The 25,838-nt window shown below is 40.6% G+C and overlaps 1 protein-coding gene across 2 annotated transcripts; it reads left to right on the top strand.

Annotated features, from left to right (window-relative positions):
• Positions 1 to 15: 15 nt before the first annotated feature.
• LOC148897958 (LHFPL tetraspan subfamily member 3 protein-like) lies at positions 16 to 22,005 on the top strand. Of its 2 annotated transcripts, none has more exons than XM_088997082.1 (4): positions 16 to 854; positions 19,037 to 19,273; positions 19,759 to 19,785; positions 21,103 to 22,005. In XM_088997082.1, exons 1-3 carry the CDS (start codon positions 428 to 430, stop codon positions 19,773 to 19,775), a joined length of 681 nt encoding a protein of 226 aa, XP_088853208.1. In that variant the 5' UTR covers positions 16 to 427; the 3' UTR covers positions 19,776 to 19,785; positions 21,103 to 22,005. The 2 variants fall into 2 exon arrangements, with proteins under 2 accessions (XP_088853208.1, XP_088853207.1); XM_088997081.1 differs by having other exon boundaries at positions 20,980 to 22,005.
• Positions 22,006 to 25,838: the final 3,833 nt, after the last annotated feature.

Here is a 25,838-nt window from a genome sequence, read left to right as displayed (position 1 = left end):
GGCGCATGCCCCTCCCTCTCCGGCTGCAAACATCGCTGCTGACCTGCGGTGATGCTGTCATCAAACCGGAAGATAAAATCCGATGAAAGCACCCATGCAGGCCTTGCCATTCATATTTGGATTTTGCAAGTGCTTGCTGACGCGTATTTGTTGTTCGTGTGCGGCACCGCGGCGCGTGTAGGACGTCGCTTGGATTCCAAGGACATTGGCGATGTGTACGTCTGACGTCTGACGACGACTGCACAGTGTGATCGCGGCTTCATCGAGTTTCATTGATGTGAACCAGCGCCCGTTTGGACGATTCCACGTCACGAGATGTTCGCGCTAGACAGATGCTGCGGAGCTGCACTTGGACGACCATAGATTGGGACGCCCCTTCTCCTCGCTTCATGAGAAAACAGCTTCTTCTTTTTTCTTAGTGCATACAATGATACCCGCTAGCGCCGCATCAATGTTACCGTCTGCAGAAGCTGCCAAACTGTACCAGACCAATTACGTCCGTAACTCCCGCGTCATCGGACTCCTGTGGGCGATCTTCACCATCCTGTTCGGCATCGTGAACGTGACCATCTTCTCGCAGCCCTATTGGATCGGCGATGGCGTGGACACGCCGCAGGCCGGCTACTTCGGGCTCTTTCACTACTGCATCGGGGACGGGGTCTCCAGGGAGCTGGCCTGCCAAGGCAGCTTCACCGAGTTCTCCGCCATTCCCTCCAGAGCCTTCAAGGCTGCCTCCTTCTTCATCGGGATGTCCATGTTGCTGGTGGTTACCTGTATCGGATGCTTCTCGCTGTTCTTCCTTCTCAGTACCTCCACGGTGTACAAGATCTGCGGCTGGATGCAGGCCGCCGCAGGTAAGGAGCTCGAAATGGTCAACAAATTGCTGGAACCACATGTGACTTCATCACTGTAAGATAAACACATATACACAATATCGATAATGACATGAGTCAACATATTTTTGCTACGTCAGTTAATTGGATATGCAAGTAAACTTTTTGTTGTTGCTCTGATTCTCTGATTCTCATTCTTAATCTGCCTGCATAATTTTCTTTAGAGTCCGACATATCAGGTTTTCATAGTAATGATAATATACAGTACTTGGTAATATGTTTCCTAATTATTATAAATTAAGTCATGTTCAGCAACAAGTGGACTTTTATCTGAAATGCCATAGCTATGAATTACAACACATGGTAAAAAAAAAGTAAAGATGTGTTTGAAATCAGTGTGAAAACATGTTTAGGGACACATAAAGCCAGCTCTGCTTTATGTGTCAGCTTACTGATGACCATTGTAATTCCGTACAAAATTAAGTCCCTTTGTCAAGCGCAATACGGTACAATCCATATTTGGTGGAGTACTTCTACTTCATATTTGCGATAACTGTACTACCCTATTTTCCAGTGTGTAAGGTGCACCCAATATCCTTGATTTCCTAAAAAAAGATGACTGCGCGTTATATGCAGGTGTGCAATATGTGAAATAATCATCAGCCACAACAGGTCTCGCAACTACTGTCAGTATCCACCGACTCCATTTCCCTCTTATAATGTGGTGTGCCTTATATTTGGAAGCCTTTCATACATTATATTTCAAAAACGTTTTTCATTCATTGAAGGTGCACCTTATATGCAGGTGTGCCTTCTACATGGAAAAGGTTTGAAAATGCACCATTCATTGGGGCGCACTTCATACTCCGGTGCGCCTTATAAATCGGAAAATTCGGCATATGGAAGTAGCATAATTACACGGTCTATTACTTACCATGTACATACACATGTGAACAACTCCAGTTTTTTTTTCTGAATGGTATTTGATTTAAATGTATTTAATACTACGTTTGTTTTGATTATTTGTCGCATATACTATTTTATATACAGTAAAGTCTCGTTATATCGATATCGGATATATCGATAGTCCCGGTTATATCGATACTATTTCTATGCACGCACGGAGAAAATTACATGTAAACAGGGTCGGATATATCGACAGTCCCGGTTATATCGATATTTTTTCCGACTCCCTTGGATATTGATATAACGAGACTTTACTGTATATAAGTGGTTTGGGTAAATATTGTTGCTGTGATAATTTACTTTCCCACACTAAAAATCTATCTATCTATCTCTCTCTCTCTCTCTCTCTCTCTCTCTCTCTCTCTCTCTCTCTCTCTCTCTCTCTCTCTCTCTCTCTCTCTCTCTCTATCTATCTATCTATCTCTCTCTCTCTCTATCTATCTATCTATCTATCTATCTATCTATCTATCTATCTATCTATCTATCTATCTATCTATCTATCTATCTATCTATCTATCTAAGTTATTGTCACCATTGAACGCCATCGATGCAATTTAAGTGTTGAGTATTATGTGGAACAGGCCCAGCCTCGTGTGGCGTGGTGGGCTGAATTTATGCATTAAGGGCATTTTAATGAGCAAGCCACTGCTGCAGCAGCGAGATGAAAGAGAAAGCAGAGAGGAGAGAGTCTGACCGTGACAGGCTGCTGATGTCTAATGAGCAAGTCTGACTGCTTAGCAGCGTCGAGAGGCATTTCTATTTGATGAGGCTAAAATGTCCACTGCCATCACTTAGCTGCTCTGTGGAGGAATGGTGACTAACCCAGTTTGTGGGTTTTGATAAACCGTACAATTTAGTGTCAAATGCAAATGTGTTGCGCCAACTCTGCTCTTTTATTCATCATTACAATTTTGAAATATCACTTTGTGCACATTTTATGGCCCATCGGTTTCATTGGACAGCAACAAAATCTCCTACATGCAACTAGAAAAATGTGTTATGGTTCTGAATCAGAATCATCTTTATTGCCGAGTATGGAGAACACACAAGGAATTTGTTTCCGGTAGAACACGCTGCACTAGTACCATCGTAAATAAATTGCAAAGAGGCACTATATAGTTCTATTTGGGTTACTGTTTAAAGAGTTAATGGCTTGGGGCAAGAAGGTGTTTAAATGTCTGCTGGATTTGGTGCGCATGGATCTGTAGCGCCTGCTACCGTGTCTGTGATTCCAAAAGGTAAATTAGTGGGTACACAATACCGCTCATCACCAAAAGAACATTACAGTTACAGTGAATGGTGGGGCCAGGAATATGTTTTGGGGCTGGTTTTCCAGGGCTGGAAATGCCAGGTAGTCTTACCGCAAAACTTTGAAGGCTTCTGCAATATTCCCCACGCAGGACAAAAAAGGACAAGAAAAGCCTACTCAAGCATCTGGAGTATATTTGAGGCACGTTACATTTTACATTTTTTTTAACCCTCATGTTGAAAAAAAAAATCATGATTATCTTGTGGGTCATTTTTTACCCATATGTAAAAATCCACACAAAACAGTCAAGTAATAGGTGACATCAGCAACAACTGTTGCTGAGATGTTATAAACATACTTGAAACATTTTCGATCCCATTTGGGATATTTTAGAACTGTTTTGAAGAAAGGAAAAGGGAAGGATATTCAGTGCTTTAGTCAACACAAAAATGGAAATGGGTAAAATTGACACTTTGGCATAACATGAGCATTGATGTGATTGTTTAACTAAGAAGCTAGCTTCATCCCAATTGTAAGAGGGTGTGCACACATGTGCAACCACCTTTATGTCACTTATTTGTACTCTCCCCCGCAATGATGTTAAAAGAGTGATGAAACTGTTTTCACATTGTTGTTATGGTGTCTTGTGCATTGACATGTGTGAAATAACATTTGGAATAATACTGTCCCATAAGAAAAGTTGGAAAAAGTAACGCATTTGTGAATCATTTCCAGTGGCATTGATGATTACTCAGTTACATAATTTTTTTTGTCTTTCTTTTGCTCACATATGAACTGTCTCAAACAAACTAAAAATGATGTTCGTGTACATTGTGTAGGATTGGATTAGCCTTTATTAGTCTCACAGTGGAGAGATTTACATTTCACAGTAGCAACGTTATGAAAGTAAGAGGAAAGGAAAGGAAGAATTGGCTCGAACTTGTCACCCCTGCCCATTTCAAAGAGATTAATGGAAATCATGTACAGTTTTGTATTTCTCCCCTATGCTTTTGACATCTTGTGGGTGTTATTTGTGTTGATTGTAAACCAAAAGCATTACCTGGGTTAGGGTCATGCAATATTGTGGCCAAGTTTTCCCCCTTGCCCCTTCCAGCAGCTGCGTTTAACAAATCTCAGCACAAATATTGCGAATAGCCTATTATGATGAATGCACAACGGGTCACAGCACTTTTCTCCAGTGTTTTGTTTCACGTGAGTACTCGTCTCATGTCAGGAGGTCGTGTTGTGACTGTTGTGCTAAGATAAAAATGTTGAATGTTTAATGTAAATACAGACCCCCTAGAAACACCTGAGCTCTCTGCGTGTATGTCGAAAAGGGAAGGCGGGGGAGTGCAAAGATGAGTGCTCCCGCGTCCATTTGATGGACCTACGCTCTTTACCTGGGCGCTGCTATTTCTGTCCATGAAACAAAGCCCTCTTACCTTATCTCCTCCTATTACTTTCGTATAATGTCACCCATCTCTCCCACTCATTTTGACCTCGTTGAATATTTTCCTTCAATCCAATGCAATCCAATTCCTCAACAACAAAAAATCTCTGACTTGGAAGATAAAGCGGTACGGATAAAATCCACAGTCTTGGCCCTTGTCCATTCTCCTTTAACTCTCCAATCTCAGTGCTGGAAACAAATACTTTCATTCCAAATCAGGTCTGTGAGATCATTTGTAGTGCATCATTGGCAAAATGTCTGATTGTGTAGTGAGCATTGCTCATAACGCTGCATTTACTCCATTCGATAGGTGCCCTGCACTTGCTACCAAATTCTACAAGAGATCATTACAGCAAACAATTAGCATCCTGTATTGATCAAATGTGTGTGTATTCAAATGTACTGTGTAAGTGGATCGATTCACAATTCCATTGACTGATCAAACAGGACACTGTTTTGGACACTGTCAGAGAGTTCTTAATGCTGGAAATTTCAAGATGCTGTGATTCATTTTAAGTGTGCTCGCTGTGATCTTGAGAGACTTTTTAAAGTATCTGTACCACATCATGTGACGGTGCATTGTTGTGTTGGAAATGACGCTGCAGCTTCACACGAGTACAATGTTGTTGTTGTTGTTGTTTTTTTTTTCTTCATATATCACATCCAGTCGGATACACCCACTGGGGCAGATTTATGTAATGCACAAACTGTCTGTTACCATTATAGTGTGATGCATTGGAGTTTTCACTCTTCACAAGCACTAAGTGTCCTCTGCCACAGGGAAATGAGAGAACGAACTTATAAACCCTGAGAGGTAAACACACCACCACCAAGTTTGATATTTTTGCATATTCAGGCCTTTTACTTTTCGTCCATATCAAGTGTTACACAATAATATGGTTTAGGGGAAAATTCTACTGCAGTGAGAGGCATCAGCGTGTGGAAGATGTGCGTGCAGCGCATATAGGCTATGCCCCATTCAGCAGGATTAAGTATGAAAACAAGTAGAAAGGAGATTTTTTTTTATGAGAGCAAAACGAATACCCTGCAGTCACCCTCAATAGTCCTCGCTTCACAAAGGGCATATTTTGAAGGTGGGACAATTTATGTTTGTCAATATAGTTATATAAAATAATCAAATTAAGAGAAATTCCTTCTTTTTAGTTACTTATCAGATTCAAACCAATGTCATTAGATTTTAAAACTGACTGCATTTTTTTTACTTGGAGCAGAGTCACCCCGAATCTAAACAGTTAACGATGAAAGTACAAAATTAAAGGGGTGCACATTACAGGTGTCACGGTTTGTAAGGTGGTGGTGGACCCCAAAAATATAGGCAGGAGTGAGGAGCACAGTGTATTTGACAAATTGTATGAAATAAAGTTAGCAGGAACAAAATCTCAAACAACAAAGTCATCAGAACAGAAAGGTCCAAAGTAGCAAACAAAACCAGGAGTAAAACATGACAAGATGAAACAAACCTGTCAGGGTGAAACAAACCATTGTCGTGTTCCGAGCGTGCAAGGAACAGCTGACTCGTCGCAACGTTAATGAAGGGGTTGCATCCCTAAGCAGGCGGCAGAGACGTAGGTGCTGGCAGAGAATTTATTATAACAAAAGGCGCGGGTCCGCAAATACCACAAACCCGGATAAACGTGACAAAAAAAACACAAAAGGAGTAGAGCGAGTAGGCGGGCGGGGGCGATCCGTCCCGCCTAACAAGCTCGAAAAATAGAAAGGCACAAGGGGGTGCAAAAGCACGCGATCCCGACAATCAACAGACTTACGCGATCACGGCCAACAAACACCTCGGGTGAAGCAACTACTCGTACTGGAAGAAGTCCAAGATACGGGCGAGGCGTCGTATCATCCGGCGCTGGTGAGGTGACAGCGATGAGTTTAAATGTGCCAGTGTGGGTGATTAGGGGATTGACAGCAGCTGGCGGGGGTCAGGAGCGGCAGCCCCGCCCCAGCTGTCAACTCGCACGTGACAACCATGACCCGACACTGAATGGTCATGCCGGGAGTCCTTTTAACTGCCACTGATTAAAATGAGGAACACCTGTGGAGCTGCAGGCAGAGCCCTACAGTTTCTCTCTATTATTTTCTCTCTATTATTGATACAGTGGTTGAACTGTGGCGCATAAATATTAGTGACGAAGAAATAAAAAAAAAACATTTTAAATCTGTAAATTTACTGGTTGCTGTTGGAAGCCTTTTTTTGACATGCCATTGAACATGTATTGAATGACAGAATAATTATAGCTCTCTTTGAAATCAGTGATTCTCCACTGGTGTATTCATGAGTTGCCATTTGTATAACATAATAACAGTGAATTGACTCACTTGAGATGAGAGCATTATTATTTCAGCATTCATTTTTACATGATGATTTTAAGGTGATATTTGACATGTGTGTAATGTCAAATATGTGCCGTTGCTTTACAGAGGTTTGGAAGCAAGGCTGTAGGCCATTGTTCTAAAATGGATCAACATTGTTGCTGTCATTCTCAATTCTGCGTCTCTTTTGCATCTGTTGAACCTGTCAGTATTAACACAAAATTTGAAAGATGCTTTTGATCCCTATTGGCCTTATCGGTGCTTATCCTCAGTGAAGGTCTGCAACCTCTTTCTGGAATTGTTACGTAAGCTTTGGCTCCCTGCATCTCTGAGCTAGATGTACTTGAACACCCCTTACCCCGCCCCCAACGTCTAATCACCACTGCATCCCGCTTTGTTTTCCAATATGAAACCATTTCTTGTTAATAACTGATTTGAAAAATATAGATTGCAATAATCAACTCTGTAATTGCCAGATGAACATTTTGCTTTGCTTATACAGGGTAGCTTGTTGTGAAATATTACATGACTTATCTATCATTGATTAAATAACTGGGTTATTTAACAAGTACATCCGTCGGCATGTAGGTGATTAAAAACATTACTGAATCGGTTGATGCATTCCTTGTTCTTCCGCTGTTAGATGCTGATTTTTTTTGTAATCGGATGAGTCACTTATGCCATATTATCACAACATCCGCCATCATTGCAGTCTGCTGCAATGAAGGGAGGTTTTGAAAATGTTTCTTGCTCATCGGGTGTCACTCTCTAAGATGATAAATGATTCTCTTTTCAAGTAATCAACCAAAAATGACCAGTGATAATACACTTGAAGTCTCCACCTAGTCCGGCTATATGCGGTATCTCTCGATTTTTTTTAAACTGCCCCTTTTATATGAGTGCAATTAAAGCATATCATGGCAATATCTCTTTGCCGCGCTCGACTTTGGAGCTTGATAACAGTCTTAACTGTCCAGTTTGAAGAGCGGCCCACACCTCATTAGTGCTTGGACTGGCCATGGGAAAAATTGGATTAATCTGTCTTGTTCTATGCACTCATTATTCCAACTCATACTTTGGGCTGGAATGACTCCATCAAATGTTTTAATCATTTACTGACGCAGAGCAGAGTGCCTAAAATGAAAATCTAATCCGGAGTGCGTTTAGTCTTTCTATACTGCTATTTCATGACAATGTGAGAGGAAGGAAATAAACATATTGAGTGAAGCTTTAAAGGGCAACCAACATCACTTTTTTGTTTTTTAACTGACATCAGAAAAACGTTTTATAGCATCTAAATTACCCAAAACATGATATTTTTATTCAAATGCAAAACACCAATAAAAATGACTTTAAAGTGTCCAAAATCTGCAAAAAATTGAGCTGCGAATTGGGCATTTTCAGAAAGTCCCGCCCCCAGTTTGCGACGTCACGCCAAGACGTCTTGCATTGCTGGAGAATCCAAACAATGGCTTCAGATTCGGAGAATATGCTTTCTTGTTACACATCCAGTTATGAATATGATTCAAATAGTTCTGAAGGGGAAAGCATACATGTTTGCAATCGATTAAAGAATTATATGTGCCATTTTGAGGCAACATTGGGGGAACATCTCTCAACCCAAAAAAATAAATGATAAATGATAAATTCCTTATATGGAGCTTGGATGCCCTCTTCTGGCGGCTTTTGGGTGCAACACGGTTCTCAGACCAAACATGTACAGCAAAATACATTGACGTGTTGGAAGGACTGCTACAATGTGTCTTTTTTCGGTCAGGGGGCGGTCCTTTCATGACGTCACATACGGACTCGTCACCAACTTAAAAACAAGACTTCCTGAATATTCAGAGTGAGTCTTAAAATGTAAAATATAGCTATATGCGGTGGAATCTTATTAAAATACGCCCAGTAGAAGTCATTTGAAGCCATTTTACAAATTATGGACACAACTTGTCCGGAGACGTCAGTTGTCCTTTACGTAACATATTTACAGTGTCTTGTGTAAGGGAGCATAATTTGGAAAAGTGATTTACCGTTTTGTTTTTTGGATTGGATTATTGGATTGGATTAGCCTTTATTAGTCTCGCGGTGGAGGAATGCACATTTCACAATAGCAAAGTGATAAAAGTAAGAGGAAAGGAAAGGAAGAAGTAGAAAAGCAAGACCTGCTGTTGAGGCAGCCACTCATGCGGCGCCATCTTGAAGTCAGAACAACAAAAAAACTTTCATAACAAATAATATGACACAACACAAAAGGCACCGACAGTCATTCAGTCCTAAGCACATTCTGCACCCTCTTTGTTGTATGAAGCAGTTCTAGATGAAAGTGAAGAGGATCAAAGCGTCCTTTTCACCATTGGATCAGGGACGTCATGGTTAAATGTGCACGTCTGTTACAAGCTAAATTTTGAAAGCAAACATGAAACTGTAGCATCCATTGACAAAAAGAGACTGTCACATTTCCTGTCCCACGTGAATCCGCTTCAATTCTAAGGCGCGACAGTTCTATATACGCGTCAGCGCTCTGCGCTGACTCTCCTTTCTTCTCATCGCGGGCTCCTCAAGCCATGCATCCATGTTCCCGCAGACTGTCCAACAGCACCGACCTTTCCGCTGAACAAAGCGGGGCTGTGAAAATGCTGCCCATTATAGGCGCAAAAAAGCACAATCGCCCCAACTATGACAGTCAAATGGCACCAACATTCCTCCCAATCAAAAACAGCGCTGGCATATCTGTGCTGCCGATAAAGCGCAACCGTTCAGCAGTCTCCTCCTTGATGAAAATCGTGGCCAAAAATGCTGAAAAACAATCTGTTCCACACGACGCACAACAACTCGCAGTGACACAAGAAAACACCAAAATAACAACAAACAAACAAAAAGGCTCGTGAGAGCACTTGCTGGCGGCTGCCTACTCGGGTGCCGCCGTGGACTTTTTCTTGAATACTTTAGTTAACAGAGTGGCTGCCTACCCATCAAGTATGAAATGAAATAATCAAACCAGCTGGTTCAAAAGTAGTCAGAATTCAAATTTGTTGACCTAAAACGGTAAACACATTTGCTTAAAATGTATAGCTACCCACAAAGCAGGTTAGGAAAACAACGTACAGCTGTTTTTAGTGTAGCTGTTTTTTTTGCCCTTATATCTGCCCGTTCCTGTAAATGTGTCTGAATGGGCCGTGGGATAAAACAGTTTGACTCATTTACATCACAAGAGCCCATACACACCTTCTCTGCTTTTAAAGGACAATCTGGACAAGTTGTGTCCATAATTTGTAAAATCACTTCAAATGACTTCTACTGAGCATATTTCACAAAGATTCCACGGCATATTGCCATATTTTACGTTTTATGACTTGCGCTGAATATTCAGGAAGGCTTGTTTTTGAGTTGGTGACGATACCTACCGCGACGTCAATGTAGGTATCGTCACTGACCAAGAAAGCGACACACAATGCATTTTGGGTACTTTGTTTGGTCTGAAAACTTCGTGTTGATGGCGAAATTAGAAGGAAAACACATAAATAACGCAACGGTGAATCGTTGTGTGTTGCACCACGACTACTATTTGATACTAGTTGACACAAATTCCCAGTAGACAAATCAGCCCATTTCCAGCGGAGCTTGGGTGCCATCTTGTGCCTTTTCTGGGACGCTACATTGGAGTCCTGACGGCTCGAATTGATATGGGAGGACTTCTTTAATCGATTGCAAACATTTATGCTTTCCTCTTCAGAAGGATTTGAATCATATTTATAACTGGATGAGTAACAAGAAAGCATCCTCTCCGAATCTACAGCCATTGTTTTGATTCTCGAGCAAGGCAAAACGTCCTGGTGTGACGTTACGAACAAGGGGGCGGTACCATCTGAAACGGAAACTTTTTGAGGTCATTTTGAAGTAGTTTTGGGACACTTTAAGTCATTTTTATTGGTGTTTTTCATTTGACTAAAAATATCAGCCTGCGTGTTTTGGGTACTTTAGATGCTATAAAACGTTTTTCTGATGTCAGTTAGGGAACAAAAAAATGTTGTCGGTTGTCCTTTAACATAGCAGCTGCAGGATGGATGGATGGATGGATCTTTTTGTAGATTTGGCCCCATTCAAGTAAAATCGGGTAAAAATGACCCACAGTCCATGATGCAATGTTCGCTATTTATTGATCAATACTGTCAGTCCAACAGACAAATGTAAAAAAATGCATAGGGCTCAAAAAGTTTGCAATCTGTTGCAAAATCTGGATTTTACCTGGTAATGACTGAAACATTTTTTTTTTGTCACATCATGCGTTTGCACAAAGATCTTTTCTTTAGTCAATGAAGCAGACGGACTGAGTATCGCCAAATCCCATCGTGCAACCCCACCTCAATGCTTATCAATAAATGATGTTCAGAGTTCACAAGTCAATGGGATTTTTCTTGCGCTGTCGATGGGATTTGCGATTCTCTGTGTCTAAATGAGCCAATGTGCTGCTGTCAAATCTGCAGTACCATCTGCTGGTTTGCTGTCAGACTCTCATGCCACGCCGTTTGAGCGTCATCTGGCCTACCTACATCCTCTTACATAAGCGACTGCTAGCATTCTAGAATTTCTCCGCCCCGTTTTCCACTCGCATGATCCCAGTGTTTGCAGGATGGCAGCAAGTAAGGGAGGTGGATGTGCGAACGATCGACGTGAAGAAAAGCTTAAAATAGCGCTGCTTCAGGCGGCTTCGGCATCTGGTGGCCAGTGGTTTTGATGTTTGTGCGGTCCTCGTGCAGACAGATGGACAGAAAGACGGATAGGGATGAATGTGTGCGTTCAATCCTTCCCCATCTAGACCATCTCCTTCACTTGCTAATCTCGTTTTGTATTTGCATGTCTTCAGGATGAGCGAAGCCTCAAAGGTAGCATGAGACACATATATCCCTTTGGTTAAGTTAAATATCACTCCTTTAACTTCATTGAAAGGCCTTCATGCATTTGTTGATTAAACAACTTTACTGGTATTTATTTATTTATTTATTTATTTATTAACACATTCACTGCTGTTCACAACTGTAGTGTGCCATTCCCGAATTTGTTCAGGTTTTGTTTTTTCATGCTTGGGTGCCGAAAAAGCACGGCCCATGGCCTCTGGTAATGATTTTTTTCCTTCCACAAAGAGGCAGCATTTCCCTTTTTTATGTTAGCAGTTTGTTCCAACCAAGTGTTATATAAACCAATATGTTTGGACAGCTGCCCTCATTTCAAGATGATATAACTCCAGAGCCATATAAAATAGGAATTTTTTTTTCGGATGAAAGAAGAGAGTCTAAGGTTTTTAATGCTGTATTGAATGTATATATAGTCCTAAAACTCAATATTCTATGGGTCCTGGAATTCAAGTGACAATGACAAAAACCCTGGCACTGGAGTGGACACATTTATGCACGTCTGGCAGTGAATGAGTTAATATATTTGTTTATTTAGCTATCTATTCACTAGGTATTAGCTATCTATTCGCTAGCTAGCTAGCTACCTTTCTATCTATTTGAGTTACTTCTGGGTTGAGTGAACACTGGCGCGTGTGGCTGCCGCTGCTCATCCCCCAAAAACTTATCTTGTGACTGAAAAGTGACCTTGAGACTTTTGAAAGTCGCTTAAAAATGAAATGAAATTTATTATTATTATTATTATTATTATTATTAATTAATGTATATGTCTGTTTATTTATTTATTTGGTGTGTTTCTTTGTTTATATAGTCCTTTGTTTGTTATTTATTTGTGTGTCTTTACAGCAGCCCCAGTCCTTGTTTAAATTCATCTTAACTTTTTGTTCTTGTACTTTTCCCTTTCATCTCTTTTGCAGCTATAAATTAGGATTATTTTCCATTGTGATACAAAAAAAGGTTTCTAATCTTATATTGAGCAAAAGTTCATCTCCTCTTTGCCGCCTGGATAGGTACTGCATGCTCAGGTCATGGCTTTCACACGACTGACTGGCTGTTACTCATGCCTTGGTTTACATGTATCCAACTGAGTAGTGCTGTGGGTGGGATAATGCAGTCATCGGAGATAGTGAGACACTGTTGTATCAGAGCAAGAGCAACTTATGCAAAAGCCATGACATGACCAGATTGGGTTACATTTACCTCTTATTTTGATTTCTTTGACTGGTTTCAAGATTGGATTTGCGATGGGCTAAAAAGCAGGTCATGAATCAAGAGATTATTTTTTTTCTCCAGTAATATCAATGGCAGTTGATTTGGTCATTTTCCTGCCCATGTGTAAAGTATTTTTAGTCATTCATTGAGTTAAATTGCTATGAATGTTAACTTACTTACGTAAGAGGATTCTTCACTTCTGCAACGAGAGTGCTCCTGTGTTTTTGGGATGAGTTGACTGCAGGCTTAAAATTTAAAAAGAAAAAAGCACGAAGGGTGCTTGTGGATCTGCTCTTGCCACTTGTCTGCATCTCGTGTCAAAAGAGGCCACCATGCAGGCACAAGGCATGCATTCAATGACTTGCCGTGATGTTTTCACACTGGCTTCTCCACTTGGTCCCCTGATGCTATCACTGCATGACAGGCTACTATTCTTCTTCCTCTGCCTCCGCTCAATCCTTTCGGGTCATGTAAAATTCACAATGCCACTGAAGGGATGCAGTAGACACCCGTGAGGATCTGCTACAGCTCTTGTCACGATTTTATGAAAAATAACATGAGCGGTACGGAAAATGGATGGATGGACAATATTTAGAAAATGTGGTGAGCCCATAGCACAACCATGAATTTGTTTATAACATTTCTCCCGAAATTGAAAATACGTAGTATTAAGGCAGATTTCCAATAATTTACAGATGTGATCCGCTTTAAGTTTGGTTCCTTCATGCGGAGAAACGTTTCTCTGCATGAAAGAACCAAAGTATTAAGTATTAAGGCAGATTTCCAATAATTTGCAGATGTGATCCGCTTTAAGTTTGGTTTGGAAATCTGCCTTAATACTACGTATTTTCAATTTCGGGAGACATTTTATAAACAAATTCATGGTTGTGCTATGGGCTCACCAGTTTCACCCATAGTGGCTAATCTGTACATGGAAGAGATGGAGAAACAGGCCCTCACATCCTTCCCGGGGACAAAACCTAGACACTGGTTTAGATATGTGGACGATACTTTTGTCATAATTAAAAAACAAGAAATTCAATCCTTCACAGATCACCTCAACTCTGTAGACATCAACATTAAATTTACTCGTGAGGACATTAAAGAGAACCAACTCGCCTTCTTGGATTGTAAAGTAATTATAAAAGAGGACAGAGCGCTAAAAACAGAAGTCTTTAGGAAGGCTACGCACACTGACCAATACTTACTTTTTGACTCTAACCACCCTTTACAACACAAACTAGGAGTTATCAGAACCCTCCAGCATAGGGCTAAACTAATACCAACTAGCATTGAAGGTAGAGAAAAGGAGTCAAAACCTTTCAGGCGAGCACTCACTAACTGTGGGTACCCTCAGTGGTCATTCAACAAATGTCAGAAAGAAAGAATAGGGAATGAAACCAACAATTCTCAAGATACAAAGAGGAGAGGAGTAGCAGTACCGTACATTGCAGGAGTTTCTGAAATATTACAAAGAGTCCTTTGGCAACACAAAATTCCTACTTATTTCAAACCGATAAACACGTTAAGGCAAAAATTAATGCATCTAAAAGATAGGCTACCAAATGAAAAACAAAGTAATGTAGTTTATTCCATACATTGTAAGAATGACAATTGTAAAGAGCAGTACATTGGGGAGACTCAACAAATTCTCAAAAAAAGACTTTATCAACATCGCAGGGATAATATAAGTGGACCTCAATCGGCAGTACATTTGCACCTAAAAGCTAGCAACCACTCATTTGATGACAATGAGGTTAAAATCTTAGCGAAAGAACATAGATGGTTTGAAAGGGGGGTAAAAGAAGCGATTCTTATAAAACAACAAAATCCTTCATTAAACCGGTCTGGTGGGGTGAGGTTCAATTTGGATCGTTCATACAATAGCCTGCTTAGGCAAAACAGGTTAGGCAACATTCGTAATGCTGATGAGGTGATACCGGTGGGAGTGGGTCAGTCGTTAGTCAGGAATGTAGGAACAATCAGTGGGGCCACAGGGAGTGGTCCTCTGCTCCCCCCAACCTGAGAGTAGGGACCTATCATAGCTGTGTCCGGCACCGCCATGTCTGGACATTAGGGATATATAAATAGGGCCGATACGACCAGTCAGACTTTAGTTCGCTGACGAAGCCTCTTGGATAGGAGGTGAAACGTCCGAAACCTTCAAATTTGTACAGATGACGGCTGAAAAAACCTTCTCATCGATGGACCACTCCTGTACCTATGAGAGCTTACACAGACTTTCACCCAATAAAATGCCACAATATCTATTTGTTAGTGACACTAACATACATACAGGTAAAAGGCTTTTGCAACAGCGATAACCCACAATGGACTCTGCGTCTGTATAAAACGGCAACATCTCCGCAGTCACAACATGTATATGTCAAGACTTGAGCCAAGGGTAGAATCACACAAAGGATTCTAGAGGACATCTGGCAGGCTGTGATACAGTAAAGTGAGTGACATTGGGCCAAGTACACAGCCCGTCAGCTCCGACTTCAATCTTGCATGAATGAAAAGATCTTGTCTGGTACCACCTGGAGGCAATCACTTTGTCATTCACTAAAGATAGGTCCAGCCAAAGATTCCACTGGACTTGCTCACTGTCGTTGATTAGAACCAGAGTTAGCTTGCTCCCTCACTCACTTTAAGGATTCAAAGGGAGTGAAAATGGCGTGTTCATGCCTCTTGGTGTGTTTGCAGGGTGCTCGCTGTCCACCTGAATCAAAGCCAGTGTCTCAATCTTTGCTCTGTGAACTAGCGTGCCCACATGAATTGCTTCTGACAGTTAGAGCCGTGGGGGAGCAAGAGGAGGCCGCTCTGCTCTTTTAAATTTGTCTCCTGCATGCCTTGCTGTGTCATTCCCTTTGGTACTCACCGACACATCTTGAAATGTTCCCTGTTGTCAGGATTCAGGATTATATACAGTAGCAAGAATGCAGGTATGGGAGTTTAGACTCTTTCTTTTTCTAAAATCGTTTCAGTGAAGTCATATTTTAGGGATGTCTTTTAACTCATTCACTGCCAGACATGTGCAAACATATGTCCACTCCAGTGCCCGGCCGGGTTTTTGTCATTGTCGCTTGAATTCAAGCACTCACTGAATATTAAGATTTAGGACTACATAAACATTCTATACAGTGTTAGAAGCCTTAGACTATCTTCTTTTATCACAGAAATCCTAAATTATATGGGTCTGAAGTTATATGAGCTTGAAATGAGCGTGGCAGTCCAAACTACAATGCAATTCATACATATTGATTTATATAGGGCTTGAACAACAGTTGAAGCTGAAACAAAGCGCTACCATGGAAAAAAGGGAAATGCTGCCCCATTGTGGAAAAGAAAAAAACATCGCCAGAGGCCATGGCCAGCGCTTTATCAGCACCCACGCATAAAAAAAAAAACAAAAAACAAATTCGGGAATGGCACTCGATGTCATATTTTCAATTTTGTGAATGGCAGTGAATGAGTTAAGGATCATTTGGTTCGGCAGCAGATCCTTTTGTTCTCGCCAATTCAAACAAGGCCACTGTCGGCTGCAACTTCAATATCTTGGATTAGATTACATTCGCCTTTATCAGTCTCACAGTGGACACATTTACATTTTACAGCAGCAAAGTTATGAACGGAAGATAGTTTAAGCAGACTCTGCCTCTATCAGTGGTTCTTAAACTGGGTTAGATCGAACCCGAGGGTTTTGGTGAGTCAGTCTCAGGGGTTTGGTGGATCCTCCGGGTCAGAGTCCACCCCTCAGTCTAGTCTGCATAGGGTTCGATGAATGAGCATATGAAACTAGTGGGGTTCGGTGCCTCCAACAAGATTAAGAACCACTGGCCTATACTGTACAGTCTGCGTCGGTTCTCAGTCGTACAGGAGTCGTACACGAGTGATCCATTGATGAAAAGGTTTCTTCAACCATCATCTGTACTTCTTTGAAGGTGTCAGACATTTCTCTCGTCATCCAAATAGCTTCGTCAGCGAACTAAAGTTGTGCTGGTAACTCGGGCGGAGCAGTAGACTACTTTCTGAAGCTCATCTGATTATGACGGCTGAAGAAACCTTTTCATCTATATACTCTTCAGTATATTTGTGACTGAGATGCTCAGATCACATTTCATGACAATGAATTCTAAAGCGTTCAAATCCTTGCCGGGTAAAGGATCAATGTAATTTGTATTTTCAACCCATTAAACTTTCAATTGGTTTTGTAAAACTGACCGACTTGACCTTCTGAAAACGGTCTGCCGGGTAATACTGTGGGGAACGCTGTTTAGTTAATTTAATGAACTACCAAATGTGTGTGTGTGTGTGTGTGTGTGTGTGTGTGTGTGTGTGTGTGTGTGTGTGTGTGTGTGTGTGTGTGTGTGTGTGTGTGTGTGTGTGTGTGTGTGTGTGTGTGTGTGTGTGTGTGCGCGTGTGTGCGTGCGTGCGCAGGCGTGTGTATGTGTGTGTGTTTGTGTGTGTGTGCTTGCATGCATGCTTGTGAGAGCATATTTGTATGCTTTAATGCAAATGTTTGAGAACCTCCTATAGATGGGCAGAGCGATTTATTGAAAATGCTATGAGCCAGAGTGGAGGCACAGTGACGGAAATGGATGAATTTGGATGGATTTGCCTTTATTAGTCTCGCAGTGGAGAAATTGACATTCTATAGCAGAAAAGTGATGAAAGAAATGAAAGTAGAAAAACAAAATACATGGGCTGCTGGAAAGGCAGCCACTCTCACGGCGCCGTCTTGAAGTCAAAAGAACACACAAAAAACCTAAATAAATAATATGACAACACAAAGACACAGAGAGTCATTCATTCTTAAGCACTTTCTGTACCGTCTTTGTTACATGAAACAGTTCTAGATGAAAGAGGAGAGGATCAAAGCGTCTTTCCATCAGAGGATCAGGGACATCATGGTGGAATGTGCACGTCGACTACAAGCTAAATGTTGAAAGCAAACACATAGCTGTAGCATCCATTGACGAAAATGGGTCAAATATAACTATATCTTGCATTTACATTTCAAAAATGAGAATTTTCAATTTCGATGAAACAATCAGTGATTATCTTGAAAACCCGGAGCATTTGTCCTTCACACCCAAATACTCAATGTGAGAGCCAGAGCAGCAGGTATGACAAAGTGGATTTTTTTTGTTTTCTCATTAACTCATTCACTGCCAGACGTGCAAAAATGTGTCCACGTCAGTGCCAGGGTTTTTGTCATTGTCATCAATGTTTTAGGACTACATAAACATTAAATACAATGTTAGAAACCTTAGACTCTCTTCTTTCATCAAAAAAATAGTTAATTCCTAAATCACAGGGGTCTGGAGTTATATGATCTTGAAATGAGGGTGCCTGTCTAAAATACAATGCAATACAGTATACTGAAGCTGGAACAAAGCGCTAAAAGGGAAAAAAGGGGAATGCTGCCCCCTTGTGGAAATGAAAAAGACATTAGCAGAGGCCATGGCCAGCGATTTATTGGCAGCTAAGCATAAAAAAAATAATAATTCGGGAATGGCGCTCTACGTCATATTTTCAATTCCCGAAAACATTTGTAAGTGGCAGTGAATGAGTTACAAATAATGTATTGAGATTAGATTAGATTAGATTAGATTAGATTAGATTAGATAACATTAATTTAGATTTTTATGTAAAGTGAAAGATTGGAACACCGGATAAGAACAGCCTCCAACCACAATTGATGACTTGATCTTGGTTTCACACCCTGCACTGCTTTCTCCTATCTTTGTGGCTGCTTTATTTCCTGTATATGATAGCTGTCCATGTTAAGATCTTTGTTATATCTTCAGATGTTGTTAAAGCGCTACATTAATCAATATGTATTGTCTCGTATTGTAATTGTACAACTTTCTGACTTGCTTTCGATTACATAAAAAAAACCACACAAAATGGTCTTTTGCTGTCTCCTGCAACATGTCATTATCACTAAGTCCATTTATTATGACACAAAGTGTTCTGGACAGAATTCGCATTTCTCTTACCTTAAAATTTTTTGTTGTTGTTCTCATATGCTAAAATCCGTTCACACGTTCATGTGCCTTCCCCGCAGGTGTGTGTCTGGTCCTGGGCTGTATGATCTACCCCGATGGCTGGGACAGTGATGAAGTGCGGCGGATGTGCGGGGAGCAGACAGACAAATACAGCCTGGGGGCCTGTTCCATGCGCTGGGCCTACATACTCGCCATCATGGGCATCTTGGACGCGCTCATCCTCTCCTTCCTGGCTTTTGTCCTTGGGAATCGGCAGGACGGCCTCATGACAGAGGAACTGCTGGCTGAGAGCAAGGGTGAAATTGACATCAAAACCTCACATTGATGTCATGTTTTGTTGTTTTCCTCTTTTCATCAGAATCAGAATCATCTTTATTGCCAAGTATGTAGAACACACAAGGAATTTGTTTCCGGTAGAACACGCTGCACTAGTATCGTCGCCAAAAAAACTGCTAAGTGGCACTATACAGTTCCATTTTGGCTACTGTTGAAAGAGTTCAAAGAGTTCAAAGAGTTAATGGCTTGGGGGAAGAAGCTGTTTAAATGTCTGCTGGATTTTCATCCATTTTTCATCCCCAGCAAACGGAATTAAGTGTTGTTTTATACAATTAGTTCAGCCTTGGTTCCCTCTGCTGGTGTATGTGAGCAATACAAGCAGTCAATGTGAAGGATGCTTCTGGCCAAGTGTGAACGTGGGAGTCTATTCATAGCATGCCCTTCAAAATGTGCTGATGAATTTTAATTAATATTGTCTCCATGTTTCTGTTTTGTTTTTTCGCAGAGGGAGGCAATGCTTAGCAACATTTTGGTGAGTAAGAGATCATCTTAAATGTGGATCCAATTATTTTTACATTAATGGAACCAAACATGTTAAGATTTGGTGTTTCGGTAGTCATGTGTTAGTCATGAGAAAAACATTTTTAGAGGACAAACTATATACTTGAAGATTTTTCACTTTCATATGGAGATCTTTTTATACAGCTCACTTAACTCATTCACTTCCAGACATCTGCAAAAATGTGTCTACTCCAGTGCCGGAGTTTTTGTCATTGTCACTAAAATTCCAGAATCCACAGAATATTGAGTTTTAGGACTACACAAAGATTCAATGCAGCGTAAGAAACCTTACACTCTCTTCTGTATCTGAAAAAAAGAATTAATTCCTAAATTACATGGGTCTGGAGTTATATGACCTTAAAATGAGGGCTGTCCAAAATACAATGCAATACATACATATTGGTTTATATAGCGCATTAACAACAGTTTTAGATGGAACAAAGCGCTAACATGGAAAAAAGGGAAATGTTGCCCCTTTGTGGAAGGAAAAAAACATTACCAGAGGCCATGGCCAGCGCTTTTTTGGCACCCAAACAAGACAAAAACAAAACCCGAACAAATTCGAGAATGACGCTCTATGTCACATTTTCAATTCCCGAATAAATTTGGGAATGGCAGTGAATTAGTTAAAAATAATGTATTGAGATTAGATTAAATTCGATTAGATTAGATTAGTTTTTATGAGTTTCACAGTGGAGAAATTCACATTTCAGTTAATACAGTATTTTCATGTACATAAACCATGTTGTTGTAGTTCTATCTTGTTAAAAAATCAGATTAACATAACATGCATTGCCAAATGTAATTGCACAGATAAACTAAAATGGATTTGTAAATCGACTGTATTTTGTAATAATATGCCTAAATAACAATTGGCATGGTGTACTTTTGAAGATTCTTTTGATTGGGTATCGATTACAGTCTCTAATTTTGTTTTATGTTTTATCCGCACTACGCAAAAAAAAAAAAAAAAAAAAAAAAACCTTGTGAATCTATTTTTCATATGGCTGCATCTCTCGCTACTCATATTTGCTAATTTGGCAGACTCATCTCAACCAATATGAGTAGACTAGCACAGCAATTGAGATCATTTGTATATTGGCTATTTTACCACACATTTTTGAGGACATTCTAAATTTTCTATATTGATCTGTCATATTTCCAGGCTCCTATGGTCCACTGCGTATCATCCCTCCGACATCACATGACAGGAGGAAGGAGTAGAGGAAACGATGCAGCCACTTTCCAAAAAAAGACTCACACATTGCCCTTTCTTTTTTGCTTGCAGCCCCCGACGTCATCCTCCAGCATTTAGACCACGCCCGTGTAATATACGTTCATCCCAATGAGCCTGCAGTGCAACCCCCTTTGCATTGACAGATCATGACAGGGGCGCAGACTGTTACTAAATGACAAGGGTGGACTGAGGCCAACCTGAAACAACTACCAACCAACACGTCATCATTCAATACACACATGCTTACTGTACTGTACAAGTCATTTACTTATTAGACTCTATGTTAACAATATTCTGTATGTTTCACTGTAAACATCTGTGTCACAAATTTATCAAGAAAATCATCCATGAGGTGTTTCATCATTTTGACGTACAGGCTTCATAATGACCCCCAAAAAAGGATTTTGACCATTTATTTGTCTTTCACTGGTCACATTTAACTAATATTCTCTCTCGATTTAAGTATGTACAGAAACTTTAAGATGCGATAGGACTCAATCCCTTCTATGCCTGTCTAGCTAACTTTGCACAGTGCTTCATTTCTGTTGTTTTTAGTATTTAACTCTAGTAACTACCCTGTGATGGGATGTTAGAGGACCGGCTGTTGCAGGATGTGTAGCTGCTGTGTGAATGTATGGCAGAATGCGCACGGGTGTGCACGCTTGTGTGAATGTGTCATGTTTTGTCTATAATATACAAACACACACACATAATGTTCTTGTATCTCCTGTGATGTGTCTTTGACTCACAAACGAGCTAACTGGTGAGTACAAACAGGGTAACAGGATGCAGTGTCATCTTATGATGTGGCTTATGTGTAAAATTGATATGAAATGGATTTAGTTTCACCTATCTTGTGTAAATAGATGTAGACATCAATTATCTCACAGCAATTAAGGAGAATCCTTAATTATCCTTAAGATTATTGTATATCAAGTTATAATAAAGATTTTGACTCTATCAGTCTTGTCTTTTTATTTATCCCTGAGTCACCAAGCCATCTATTTACATGCCATGGTGTAATTAAGATTTAATTATAACCCAAAGGAGACCAATGAAAAGTGGTGAGATGATTCTTGATCCTGGGGTAATTTGACAAAAGCATGCAGTAGACCAGGGGTGGGCAAACTTTTTGACTCGCGGGCCGCATTGGGTTCTAAAATTTGACAGAGGGGCCGGGCCAGGAGCATTTGGAGGGAGTGTTTGGGCCGGAAATACTCCGAACAAGTTATGTCCATAATATATAAAATCACTTCAAATGACTTCGACTGAGCGTATTTTACAAAGATTCCACAGCATATAGCTATAGTTTACGTTTTAAGACTTGCGCTGAATATATGAAGTCTTGTTTTCGAGTTGATGACGATCCCCATGTGACGTCACGTTTGGACCGCCCCTGACCGAGAAAGCGACATACAATGCATTTTGGGTACTTTGTTTGGTCTGAAAACTTCGTGTTAATCCGTGTTGATCCGTGTTGATGGCGAAATTAGAAGGAAAACACATAAATAACGCCATGGTGAATCGTTGTGTGTTGCACCAAGACAACTATTTGATATTCGCTGACACAAATTCCCAGCTGACAAATCAGCCCATTTCCAACGGAGCTTGGGCGCAATCTTCTGCTTTTTCTGGGTGCTACATTGCTGTCATTGACGGCTCGAATTGATATGGGAGGACTCCTAGAATCAATTGCAAACATTTATGCTTTCCTCTTCAGAAGAACAAGAACAAGAAAACATCTTCTCCGAATCTGAAGCCATTGTTTTGATTCTCGAGCAAGGCACGACTTCTTGGCGTGACGTCACGAACAGAGGGGTGGGACCTTCTGAAACTGACCATTTCCGGATTCATTTTGAAGTCATTTTTATTGGTGTTTTTCATTTAACTAAAAATATCAGCCTGCCTGATTTGGGTATTTTAGATGCTATAAAACGTTTTTCTGATGTCAGTGGGAAACAAAAACAAAAAATGGTGCCGGTTGTCCTTTAAATGTAGTGTGTACAAACCTCATAGCACAGTAAGAACACTACAACCCAATTTATTAACTGTCTTTCAAATGTGAAAAATATCCCTGATCAGTTAATAAATTTGTCTCAAGGAATATGCAAGATATGGCATTTACAGACTATTTCGCAGATACTTGGAGGAGGAAATGGAAATAGATTAAAATAACATATGCACTGTGATTTATCAAGATTGCGTCTGTTTTTAAGTTTCCATCGAAGGGGCAAAGAAATCAACATTTATTGAAAAATGGAATCACTTTTAACATTCAAAACATATTATTACACAACGAAATATTCAAGCTCAATAATACCTACTTGTGTTAAATTCCGCCAAATCATAGATGGTTTGTCCTGACCGCGCGCTCAACAAACTCCTCACTGACGCTCTCGCCTTCACGCGCTAACAATACACGTGTACCGTCGCCGAGCACACAAACATAAACTACCTGCAGTTGAAATTTGCATACTCGGCTCGGCAGCCAATCAGAAGCCTGCTTCTTTCTTCCGGACTTTCGCAAGCGTTACAAAGTCGTGCAATTGCATGTCATTTTCCAAAATAGATGCACAGAACCTCAAACTAGAAGAAAGATTCAAAAGAAGCTAACAACATATGTGACGCTACAAAACGTAAATTTACATTAAACCGTGACTATAAAGTGTACGTGAGACTTATGAAAGGGGCTTAGTGGCTCGTAGGAATCAATGCAAACGTTGCATTGTGCACCACAATGACAATCGACTACTGTAGCAAAATTTACAGCCATGCGCATTTGCCGTAAATTAAGCAAGGTAGCATTTGTAGTAGGTACATTCTTGATTTAAAAAAAAAACTTTATGCTTTGTGACAATGTTTCTTAATGGGATTGGTCTCATTTTGCTTCTAGTTGGGAAAAAATGGGGCAGGCAACTTTTCAGTTATCTGCCCTGTTGTTCGCTAGCTTTTTGTCATGAGTTTTAGACACTGTTTGTACTATAATTTGGGCAAGTTCGGCGGGCTGGATTGAAAAGCCTAACGGGCCGTATGTGGCCCGCGGGCCGTAATTTGCCCATGGCTGCAGTAGACCAAGGGTGTCAAACTCATTTGACATAGTGGGCCACGTATGACCTCGGTCGATGTCAAGTGGGCCGGACCATTAAAATGATAGCATACATGCTATAAATAATCAAAATATCATGTCTTTCATGAGTTTTGGTGTATTATGCGATGGTATTCCTCGTCAGGTTAATATTGGCAAAAGTGTGTCGCTTGTCGGTACATACAAGTTCAGCTGCCTTCAACATGCATCGTCTAACAAAGTCACCGTCGGAATACGACTTTGATGCTAATGCTATTTGGCTAGTAATTACATAGCTGGCTTTTACTGCTGCTTCACTGACTTCTTGGCTCTGGGTGAAAGTTGACTGCTGTTTCCTCAGACCAGCAAGCAATTCGTCAAACTTGATGAATTGCTGCAGTCATATTTTTCGCTGTGATGAGACTGAGATTTTTTCCGAATGAGGATGTTGAAACTGCGGTTGGAAAAAACACTGCGATTGAAAAAAAACACTGCGGTTGAAAAAAAACCAGCTGTTTTCTTCTACATTGAATGAAACAGCACAACTCTGCTCCTAGTGGACAATCCTTGAATTGCACCGCATTAAGGTATGAACTTAGTGTCTTTTGTGCATTTTTTTGCACTTTTAAATTATCCTGCGGGCCTAATCAAACCTCCTTGGGGGGGGGGGCGGTTCCGGCCCGCGGGCCGTATGTTTGACACCACTGCAGTAGCCGTTCGTAAAAGGCAAGTGTGTATAGATTTTAATTGTGAATAAAAACTGTGTGTCATATAAAATCTGAAATTTTACCAAAACACTGAAACGACAGGATTTCCTTGAAGCAGGGAAACACTTTACTGTAAGTCTGTGTAAGCTCTCAGTTGTACAGGAGTGGTCCATCGTCAGTTCGCTGACGAAGCCTCTTGGATAGGAGGCGAAACGTCCGACACCTTCAAAAAGTACAGATGACGGCTGAAGAAACCTTCTCATCGACTTTACTGTAAGATTAACCAAGATTAAAATTTCACTGGCGAGGAACAACAGTTTTAGCAAAGTCACATGTACACACCACCATTGGTACACACATTTTGTGGAGATTACAAAAGAATTACATTTAGTACGGACGGACTACAATTGGATGAGAGTACACGATCATCCACTGCTGTTCAGATAACCACAAAATTCATCATAGACAAAGAATGCATTATTAGTTTGAGGGTTATGTGTTCCAATTCTTTCAGTGAAAGCAATAATGCTTGCGAGTGGTTCATTAGCATCATGAGAATCATTCTGCGCCCCCACAGTGCTATATGGAAGATAACTTCATATGCTGTCGACTGCTTTTCATTCACTCACCAACTGAGCACATGCAGCAAAAGTAATGTGTTCGTTTTGTTTAAAGGACGACCGACACCATTTTTTTTGTTTCCTAACTGACATCAGAAAAACGTTTTATAGCATCTAAAATACCCAAAACACACAGGCTGATATTTTTAGTCAAATGCAAAACACAAATAAAAATGAGTCAGTGTCCCAAAACTACTTCAAAATGACACCGGAAATGGAGAGTTTCAGAAGGTCCCGCCCCCTTGTTCGTGACGTTACGCCAAGACGTCTTGCCTTGCTCTCGAATCAAAACAATGGCTTCAGATTCTGAGAAGATGCTTTGTTCTCCATCCAGTTATGAATGATTCAATTGTTCTGAAGAGGGAAGCATAAATGTTTGCAATCGATTAAAGAAGT

This window comes from Hippocampus bargibanti, linkage group LG05 (assembly GCF_051943395.1).
Source record: "Hippocampus bargibanti isolate YZ-2025 linkage group LG05, ASM5194339v1, whole genome shotgun sequence".
In the NCBI taxonomy this organism is placed as follows: Eukaryota; Metazoa; Chordata; class Actinopteri; order Syngnathiformes; family Syngnathidae; genus Hippocampus; species Hippocampus bargibanti.
Note: the sequence above shows the minus strand (reverse complement) of the source record. Positions and strands in the feature narration are given on the sequence as shown.

Coding starts and splice junctions, on each gene's coding strand:
- LOC148897958 (XM_088997082.1), top strand. CDS start 428: ATGATACCCGCTAGCGCCGCATCAATGTTACCGTCTGCAGAAGCTGCC. Junction 855..19,036: donor CTGGATGCAGGCCGCCGCAG/GTAAGGAGCTCG, acceptor CCTTCCCCGCAG/GTGTGTGTCTGGTCCTGGGC.